The sequence below is a fragment of the Lycium barbarum genome, chromosome 10 (assembly GCF_019175385.1).
Source record: "Lycium barbarum isolate Lr01 chromosome 10, ASM1917538v2, whole genome shotgun sequence".
NCBI classification, from domain to species: domain Eukaryota; kingdom Viridiplantae; phylum Streptophyta; class Magnoliopsida; order Solanales; family Solanaceae; genus Lycium; species Lycium barbarum.
In genome coordinates, this window is record NC_083346.1 from 98,953,476 (window position 1) to 98,963,760 (window position 10,285).

Consider the following 10,285-nt stretch of genomic DNA (forward strand, 5'->3'; position numbering starts at 1 on the left):
GCCTTCAGCTCCAAATAAGGACTTGCGAGCCGCAATTCATTTAGCGACCTAGTTAGTAGCCACTCAAGCTCAGCGACAAGGTACGGGCCATGGAGATAGAACTCTCAGTGCTAGATTCCGTAATTTCATTAGTTTGGACCCTCCAGAATTCTTTGGGTCAAAACCAGAAGAGGACGCGCAGAACTTCATAGATGAGATATTAAGGATATTGCGGGTAATGCATGCTTCGGATGTTGAGTCAGTAGAGTTGGCCTCTTATAGATTTCGAGATATGATTGTTCATTGGTACAACACCTGGATATCTTCTAGAGGGCTAAATGCACTTCCACTGGTATGGCAAGAGTTTGTAGATGTTTTTCTCCGACACTATTTGCCGCCAGAGGTTCGGTGGGCTAGAGCTAATAGGTTCCTGAACCTTAGAAATGGAAACATGAGTGTTCGGGAATATAGCCTTCATTTTAATTCCTCGGCTCGGTATGCTCCAGCTATGGTTATTGATATGGGAGATAGAGTTCAACAGTTTGTAAATGGATTAGGACCCCATTTGATTGATGATTTCTTGACGGATTCACTTCAGAAGGGTATGGATATTTCTCGTATCCAGGCCCATGCCCAGAATCTAGAAGAACGACAGCAGCAGCGAAAGAGTGAGCGTGATTATGATAGGGGTTATAGTAAGAGGGCCAGATTCTCAGGTGCTATTAGTGACTTCAGAGAAGGTCAAAGGCAGCAGTATTTTAGGCATTCGGTCCAGTCAGTAGCTAGTGAACCTTCTCGATTTGCAGGCAAGAGACTCGATTTCCGTATTTATTCCGGACCAGGCCAGAGTTCCAGAGCTTCGGGTTCTCAGTATAGGGGTGATTCTGGCCAGGTGAGACCACCTTTACCACGATGTACTCAGTGTGGTAAGCTACATTCAGGGCAGTGTAATTTGGGATCAGATGCTTGCTATGCTTGCGGCCAGACAGGCCATATGATGCGCAACTGCCCATCGAGAGGTGGTAGAGGTATGAGTCAGCCCATGGGATCAGCAGTTGGTTCTTCATCATCGGTGCGCTCTATGAAGCAAGGTTTATAGACACCGGTAGGCCATAGTAGAGGCAGAGGGGGAGCATCTAGTTCGAGTGGTCCTCAGAACCACGTCTATGCATTAGCTAGGCAACAGGATCTCAAGTTTTCACCTGATGTAGTTACAGATATATTATTAGTATCCTCTTGTGATGTATATGCATTGATTGATCTAGGTTCTACATTGTAATATGTTACTCCGTATGTTGTCGGTCGGTTTGGGGTGAAACATGAGTCGATTAAACATTTTGAGATATCTACACCAGTTAGCGACCCAGTGATAGCTAGACGGATACATAGAAATTGTGTGGTTGTAGTCTGTGATCGTCATACTATGGATGATTTGATTGAACTAAATATGGTAGATTTTGATGTTATTATGGGTATGGATTGGTTGGCTTTTTCTTATGTCAATGTTGATTGTAGGACAAAAATAGTTCGTTTCCAGTTTTCAGGAGAGCTAGTTCTAGAGTGGAAGGGTAATACAGCATCACCGAGAGGTAGTTTTATTTCCTATCTCAAGGCAAGGAAGATGATTGCCAAGGTTTGTATATATCATTTAGTTCGAGTCCAGGACACAAAACCAAAGCCCCCGACTGTTCAATCTATTCCAGTAGTGAATGAGTTTCCAGATGTATTTCTGGACAAGCTTCCAGGCCTTCTACCAGAATGGAAAATTGATTTTTCCATTGATGTGTTATCGGATATCAAGCCAATATCTATTCCTTCTTATGGAAGGGCACCTGCAGAATTAAGAGAGTTGAAGGAACAATTAAAGGATTTGCTTGAAAAGGGCTTTATCAGACCTAGTTCATCACCGTGGGGAGCACCTGTGTTATTTGTAAGAAAGAAAGATGGATGCTTACGAATGTGCATTGATTATAGGCAACTGAATAAGGTGAAAATAAAGAACAATTATCCACTTCTAAGAATTGATGATTTATTTGATCAGTTACAGGGTGCCAAACAGTTTCTCAAAGATAGACTTAAGATCCGAGTATCACCAAGTGAGAGTCAGAGAGAAAGACATTTCGAAGATGGCCTTCAAAACTAGATATGGTCATGTCAAGTTTCGGGTAATGTCATTCGGATTGACTAATGCACCGGCAGTATTCATGGACTTAATGAACAGTGTATTCAGGCCTTTCCTAGATTCGTTCGTGATTGTACTTATCGATGATATTCTGGTATACTCACGATCAGAGGCAGAGCATGCAGATCATTTACGTGTTGTCCTTAGAGTTCTTCAGGATCAGAAGTTATATGCAAAGTTCTCAAAATGTGAGTTTTGATTGAATTCTGTGACATTTCTGGGGCACATTATTTCAGCTGATGGTATTCGGGTAGATACTTAGAATATTAAAGCGGTGAAGACTTGGCCAAGGCCTACAACACCTACTGAAGTTCGTAACTTTCTGGGTTTGGCAGGTTATTATAGAATATTTGTAGAAGGGCTTTCTTCTATTTCTGCACCACTAACAAAGTTGACTCAGAATTCAGCTAAATTTCAATGGACGGATGCTTGTGAGCGCAGTTTTCAGGAGCTGAAGAATAGATTGACTTCTGCCCCAGTTCTGACACATCCAGAAGGATCAGAGGGCTATGTTGTTTATTGTGATGCCTCAGGCGTTGGACTAGGTTATGTATTGATGCAGCACGGTAAAGTCATTGCCTATGCTTCAAGACAATTGCGAAAACATGAGAAAAATTATCCAACCCATGATCTAGAATTAGCTGCGGTGATTCATGTTGAAGATGTGGAGGCATAATTTTTATCGCATTCATGTTGATATCTATACAGACCATAAAAGCCTCCAATATATTTTCAAGCAGAAGGAGTTGAATTTGCGGCAAAGGCAATGGTTGGAGCTATTGAAAGATTATGATATTAGTATCTTATATCATCCTGGAAAGAAAAATGTAGTAGCTGATGCTCTTAGCCACAAATCCATGGGTAGTTTATGTGATGTTCAGCCAGAGAAAAGGGAGTTAGCTTGTGAGCTTCAGCAGTTAGCTAGCCTAAGAGTTTGATTATTTGACTTGGGCGATACAGGAGTCACTATCCAGGATACAACTATCTCGTCTTTAGTAGTTGAGGTGAAAGAGCGTCAGTATGAGGATCCCATGTTAGTTTATAATAGAGATACATCTCCTTAGAAAAGAAATTCACCATTTGATATCTCTACAGATGGGGTTATCATATATCGAGGCAGATTATATATTCTTGATGTTGCAGGGTTACATCGCTAGATCTTGGGAGAAGCCCATTGTTCTGTTATTCTGTTCATCCAGGAGTGAAAAAGATGTATCATGATATTAAGTATATTTGTTAGTGGGATGGAATGAAGAAAGACGTAGCAGAGTTCGTAGCTCAATGTCCCAACTGTTAGCAGGTAAAGATCGAGCATCAGAAGCCCGAGGGATTGATGCAAGATATTAAGATTCCAACTTGGAAATGGAAAGTAATTAATATGGATTTCATTACAGGCTTGCCTCGTTCTCAGCATAAGTATGATTCGATATGGGTAATTGTGGATAGACTCAAAAAGTCAGCTCATTTCCTGCCTGTCAGAACTACATACTCAGCTGAAGATTATGCAAAGCTTTATATCAAAGAAATAGTACGACTCCATGGTATTCCAGTGTCCATTATCTCTGACAGAGGTGCACAGTTTACAGCTAACTTCTGGAAGTCCTTCCAAGAGGGTTTGGGGACTCATATGAGCCTTAGCACAGCATTTCACCCCCAAAATAATGGACAAGTTGAGCGTACTATTCAGACTCTCGAGGATATGCTATGGGCATGTGTGTTGGATTTTAGAGGTAGTTGGGATGATCACTTACCGCTTATTGAGTTCGCTTGTGACAGTAGTTATCATTCCAGGATCCAGATGGCCCCGTATGAGGCTTTATATGGGCGCAAGTGTAGATCACCAATTGGATGGTTTGAAGTAGGAGAGACTAAATTAATAGGGCCAGATTTAATCCAGCAAGCAGTGGAAAAGGTCAAGCTTATTCAGGATCGATTATTGACAGCCCAAAGTCGACAGAAGTCTTATGCGGACAATCGTCGTTGAAACTTGGAGTTCCAAGTTAATGACTGGGTATTCTTGAAGGTGTCGGCAATGACGGGCGTCATGAGATTTGGTAAAAAGGGTAAGCTTAGTGCTCGGTATATTGGGCCTTACAGAATTGTACGCAAAGTGGGTCAGGTAGCTTATGAACTGGACCTACCTTCAGATTTGGAGTCAGTCCATTAGGTCTTCCATGTGTTAATGCTTTGCAACTGCATTGGAGATCCTTCTAGAATTGTACCTGTCGATAATGTCCAGGTTACCGAGCAATTATCCTACGAAGAGGTTCCCATTGCAATCCTAGATAGACAATTTCAAAGACTAAGAACTAAAGATGTAGCTTCAATTAAGGTTATATAGAGAAACAATAATAGGGAAGAAATGACTTGGGAAGCTGAAGAAGATATGAAGTCCAGGTATCCACATTTGTTCCCACTCCCAGAGAAGGTTCCGACAGAGACATCACTATCTTCAAGTGCGCAATGCTTTCTTTTTATGATTTCTTGGTCGTGTGGGGCCATTACTGTTGTTGTTGTAGCCCTGTGAGGCATTGTATATTTTGGGATGTTGTGACAGGATGACAGTGGTATAGTTACAGGGGAAACTCTGGAAAAAGTTTTGTAGAATCCCTAAGAGTTTAACATTCGAGAACAAATGTTTTTAAGGGGGGAAGGATGTTACATCTCGTAAATTTTCGCGTCGTAAGCAAACTAACATGAGTATAGAGAGGCTATGATACCTCTATAAATGTTAAGGAAGACTTTTAATAAATGTTAGACAAGTATTTAAAGGTTTCAGAATCAAGCGAATCGAAGAAATTAGGTTTGTTGAAAATTTGAAAAAACTTGGTAGAATTTTGGACAGGATTTTTGGTCTAATTTCAAAGAGGTATATCTCATAGAATATAGGAGTTACGGAATCCATAACTTATGTAAAATAAAGTTCGGCGAGTCTTCTTTCTAATGCAACTGACAGATCGCATTTCTGTGAAGTACGGGATGAAGTACGGCAAGTACAAAAATGTACATCCCGTACATTTTGGACGTACTTTACCTGAAATTTCCCGAAAGTTGAAAATTTTGAATTTTTTGTACCTCCAATGTACGGGATGAATAGTAACCCGTACTTTGCCCGAAATTTCCAGAATTGGAAGTCGGTGGAATTTTTTTTTTGTAAGCCTATAAATAGAGGTTCCACGACCTAGGCTTCATTTTTTTCACCCAAATTAAATCCTTAAAGTCTCTCTAAGCTCCCTCTAACATCCACAAACACCCCAAATCAAATCAAGAAAGGATTAACCTCCTAAATCCTCAACTAGTTCATAAAAAGGTGCTTGTTCTTGTTTCTACATGGAGTTGTGGTGAATTTGGCCTTGAGACAAGTTGTGTGAGTTGATGTTATTTGAATACAAGGTATGTTCTTCATCTTATTGCATATGTTGAGTTGAATTGGAGGCTTAGTAAGTCTTAAAGTCAAGAGAATGGTGATAGAGAAGTCATGAGGTATTAAGTTGAAGTTGATGACTATGGTTTGATTTTTAAAGAGAATTGTGGATTGATTTAAGTTTAATTTGAACATAATCTCTTGGCTATGGTATTGTTTATGTTGTTATTGTGTTTGGGCATTGTTTTAAGATTTGGAGCGAGTAAGTGGTATAGGGGAAATGCTGCCCGAATTTCGCTAGCTCATTTATTAGTCTAGTTTGACCTTATAAGTGTTTCAAAGGCTTAACCCTAGTGCGAATCATGTTGAATGTAGATTTACAAGCTTGGAAGGATAGGCATTGAGTAGTTAAGGAGACGACGAGGTATATGTTAAGGCAAATCCTTTCTTTCTAAAGGCATGATTCCCTTATTATGAACCCATACATGATATCTATAATGTCCTATTTCCTAGAATTGCTAGAAACACATAATTCTCAAAGTTCCTATGGTATTGTTGATAAAAGTTCCATGATGATAATGATGATGATGATGATGATGATGATTCCATTTCTAAAGATACCAAAGCTTATAGTTCTTGATGTTCTCGTGATATTATTGAGCTTGTTCCATGATTATTGATTTTATTCATTGTTGTTGATCTCATCTTATAATAATTGTTCTTTCAAGGTGAGATATAGTGATGATGATGATTTCATAATAGAAATCGGGGGTTTACCGACCTTATGTCACTCCGATAGAGTAGTAACGTTTCATTTGGGCTCTCATGCATGCTTTATTTATATGTACGTATTTTCTCATACCGCGCCACGCTATATTCGACTGGGCAGGCACGTAGATGTGCACACCACAACAGTGGGCAGATTATGATGTTACCCCGGACGCGGGATGATATGATATATGGATCCCACATTCCGCAGATATATATATATATATATATATATATATATATATATATATATATATATATGTAAATGTTTTTTAAAAAAGATAAGCATGCATGACATCCGCCTCAAAAGGCAATCAGATGTGCAGGTTATCTCTCTTACCTTATGTTTCTACATATTTTTATTATGTTGTTATTCATGCCTTACATACTCGGTACATTATTCATACTAACGTCCTTTTGCTTGGGGACGCTGCGTTCATGCCCGCAGGTAGGCAGGGAGACGGATCAAATCCATAGGTGCTTCATCAGCGATTTCTCAGGAGCGCTGCATTTGCTTCGGAGCTGCAGCCTAGTGGTATTATTCTTTTGTGTACATATTTGGGCACAGTGGGGTCCTATCCCGTCTTTATGATTTCATGCACTCTATGTAGAGGCTCGTAGATAGAAGTATATAGTTAGATGTTCTATAACCTCATCGGTTCATATTTTTGTGTATCATTTTGGCAGCCTTGTCGGCTTGTGCATATGAGCTTAGTTGAGGATGATTATATAGTTGTGCATTTATCTTTTAGACTCATGCCCTTATAGATTATGATAGTTATGAGTTATCTTTGTGATCCACCTAGATACGATTATGGGATGTATGAGAAGGGGTGCTCAGGAGGTTAGCTCCGGGAGCCCGTCATGACCCTCTGGTTGGGTCGTGACATTTACTAAGTCACCTCCAATAGGAATAAACCGAGTTTACAGTCAATGCACAACATACAATCAAATGCCTTAGTTTTTAGAATTCTAACTCTTTAAGTTCTCACTAGACTCGCTCCTAGTCTCGGCAATGAACTGGTAGGGGTGAAATGGTCAAAATGCACATAACAATCTGGCAGGTCGTTAGCAGGTCGTTACACAATGATTCTATCCCAAGGGAATGTAGTTTAGAATTGTAATTAAAAAAATAACGTGTTGTTCCTCAATCGGAAAATATACAGTTTGTTTTACATTCGTTAACAATAAAAGTTTATTCCATGCATCTTTCACCTGTATAAGGTTTGAGAGATCTTCCAAATGTTAGTATTGTACAATATTTACGGCTTTCTTGTATTCGATCTTAGTTTAAAAGCATAAACATGTTGCTGGAATTTTCCCTGTTGATCTGATTTTATTTGCTTTCTCTTTCACCTTAAGCTCCTCATTTGCTTGATTTTTCTCTGCTTGTGATTTGGCTCCTCCAGCTATGTTTTCAATGCTTCCAATATCACTGTAAAAACTTTGCCTTGTTTTCGCCCTTCGCATATCTAATTTTGCCTGTAATTTCATTCAATGTGTAGTCAGCAAATGAACAAGATTCAACACGTTGTATATAGAATATATTAAGATAGAAACTATAATCAACCTCAATTTGCTCTAAATGACGCTTTGCCTTTTTCTTCTTCTTAGACTCCCAGTCAATTATCACTTTATTCAGCTTCTTATACCTGAAACTCTCTTTCTAATTAGAAGGTAACAATTTATTCTTGAACTTCTGAGGAAATTGGTCTGGGTCAAGGCTCAATTTCAATGTCAATCTTATAAAATTCAGTATAAATTCGTACCGTTCTTTGATCTTCTTCATCTCTTCTTTCTCCCAAATATCTGCTTTAGAATTTCCAGTTCCTGGATTTATCGTAACTGGTCCTTTCGTCATCTCCTTTTGAGACGTCGATTGTCTAGTTGGCATTTTGGGAGATGTGATGTCAATGTTCTTATCTGCAAATGTGGAGTTCTTTTTGGTATCTGCATAGGTTGCACTCTGCTTAAGGGATCGCGCGGAGTTAACTGCTTCTTGATCGAGTGCTGCTGTCTGTATTACGACATTTTTGTCTTGAACTTTTGAACTTGATTTTGAAGTTTTGACAGCTGATTATGAATATGGAAGAAATGAGCAAAACATGTTATTATATAGGCTGAATATATAGACGATCGCTTAAATTTGCCAGCAAATTTTTTTCCGATATTCGCACTCTAACTTCTTCTGGTTGAACACGTGGACACATGAAAAAGTTTTCCTACACTTTCGACTAAATTTTTGGAGAAACCTTTGTGCGTGTTCGCAAGCGGTCATTACGTAGATGAATTAACAACTAAAAATGTCACATCCCTTAATTACATGCACGAGCCTCAATAAGGACTAAAACCTCATGCCCATTCCAATTGAGGTTGATCTATGTAATTAAAAAAGGTGATATATCTATGTGGTTAACTTATCTACGTAATAGACGTTTAAGAACACGTGTAAAAGCTTTTCCAAAGTTTGAGTCTGAAGTGTCTAATAAGAACATTTTATTATGTGTTGAGGCGCTCAACTAGAAAAAGCCATAGTTCGAATGCCTAAATAAAATTTACTATTAAATTAAAGGGGCAGTACATGTTTTCCGCCTATTATATACGGAATAAGAAAATATGACTTCCTTAAGATTTGTTCTTACCTGTGGACTTGTCAGGTCTCCCAATTGTATCGTCTACTTTACTTTTTATCTTGCTCAAAGGTTTATTAGATCCAGTATTTGTCAGTGTTTGGTCTCTATTACTCTTGTCTTCAATTGATTTTACAACAAATGCAGCTACAGCTACTGCAGTTGCGTAATCAACGGGATTACTGGAATCATAATATCGAGTGGCCTTCGTTGTAAATTGTCTTTCTAACCAGCTAACGGTTCTTTTTGTATCTGTCAAAAGAAAAAAAGAAAAAAAAAATGAAATTATTCACTTTTTTTTTTTCAAGATTCAGACTCTGAAGAGCCCAAGCCTTCAATCTAATGGTAAGAACATAACACATGATGTGGGGTTGGGAACACGTCACGAAAATTTCTTGATTATTCATCGAGTTTTGAATCGTGCCCCACTAGCTCTAGGAAATTTCTCGGTTATAGAAAAAAAAATCAGATTTTGAAGAGTTTATTTACCATGTTTAGACATTTGTGTTTTCTGGGGTGGTATTCCTCTGTCTATATTGATATTGATCCTTTCTTTCTCTTCTTCTCCTGCACCAGAGAAACTGACCCTAATAGAAATTGTGAATTAACGGGAATTAAAAAAGAAATATTACAAGTATTTTAAAAGGAAAAATAATGGAGTAAAAAAGAAGAAAGAAAACACAGTTGTTTATATTTTCCTTACCTTAATATAAGTTTGAAACTCTTTGAACAGTGAATGTATCTGATTGATGCCTATTTGAAAAAGCATGATTTTGTTTGGGACAGGTGATTGAAAGAGCAAGGTTTAAGGTATCTTTGCATGCAAGGTAAGTATTCTTTTCTTCTTACTGGTGGTTGCTTTTTCCATGAATAGGCTGTGAACACTTTTTAGGTTTCCTTTTTTACTTTGTACAGATTTTTAGTGGATAGAACATTTCTGAAAAGAAGAATCTAAATATTCTGAGCGGTCCTTTTCTCATTAATTATGCAATCCTTGGACGGAAAGTTCCTTAACCATAATTCCATCGTAGCTAATTAGCAATATATCAAATAAATTTGAGAATGATAGATGACTAAAACATTGTAATATTGCAATCCATCTAAGTGAATTTCCCAAACTATAGTGAGGATTACAGTACGGATAATTTAAGAGGGTTGTGATAGGTTAATAATCACGAAAAAGTATAATTTAACTATGATGGATCCTCAAAATACTGAATTCATTTGGATATATCCACATAGACACCTGTTACACGGCCATCCAAAAAAGTAACTAGTATGTTAGTTATCAAGCAGCAAAACAGAGAGTATTAGAATAGCCATGTACAACAGGATATAGTCACTATGCGTAAATCTATAACA

General features: G+C 38.2%; 2 protein-coding genes across 2 annotated transcripts; one reads left to right on the plus strand and one right to left on the minus strand.

Annotated features, from left to right (window-relative positions):
- The first annotated feature begins 487 nt into the window (after positions 1 to 487).
- LOC132613176 (glycine-rich RNA-binding protein RZ1C-like) lies at positions 488 to 1,078 on the plus strand. The gene is made up of 2 exons (XM_060327224.1): positions 488 to 785; positions 921 to 1,078. Exons 1-2 carry the CDS (start codon positions 488 to 490, stop codon positions 1,076 to 1,078), a joined length of 456 nt encoding a protein of 151 aa, XP_060183207.1.
- Positions 1,079 to 7,371: 6,293 nt separating this feature from the next.
- LOC132614499 (uncharacterized) lies at positions 7,372 to 9,701 on the minus strand. The gene is made up of 6 exons (XM_060328961.1): positions 9,627 to 9,701; positions 9,413 to 9,510; positions 8,936 to 9,175; positions 8,063 to 8,366; positions 7,864 to 7,945; positions 7,372 to 7,775 (listed from the first exon to the last, which is right to left on the minus strand). The coding sequence occupies exons 2-6, from the start codon at positions 9,423 to 9,425 to the stop codon at positions 7,584 to 7,586; spliced, it is 831 nt and encodes a 276-aa protein (XP_060184944.1). The 5' UTR covers positions 9,426 to 9,510; positions 9,627 to 9,701; the 3' UTR covers positions 7,372 to 7,583.
- Positions 9,702 to 10,285: the final 584 nt, after the last annotated feature.

Excerpts from the sequence above, each read along its gene's own strand:
- LOC132613176 (XM_060327224.1), top strand. The coding sequence starts at position 488 with ATGGTTATTGATATGGGAGATAGAGTTCAACAGTTTGTAAATGGATTA. Across the intron at positions 786-920 it reads TGAACCTTCTCGATTTGCAG|GGCAGTGTAATTTGGGATCA; the intron begins GCAAGAGACTCG and ends AGCTACATTCAG.
- LOC132614499 (XM_060328961.1), bottom strand. Across the intron at positions 8,367-8,935 it reads GAGACCTGACAAGTCCACAG|CTGTCAAAACTTCAAAATCA; the intron begins GTAAGAACAAAT and ends ATTCATAATCAG. Across the intron at positions 7,776-7,863 it reads GTCATTTAGAGCAAATTGAG|GCAAAATTAGATATGCGAAG; the intron begins GTTGATTATAGT and ends ATGAAATTACAG.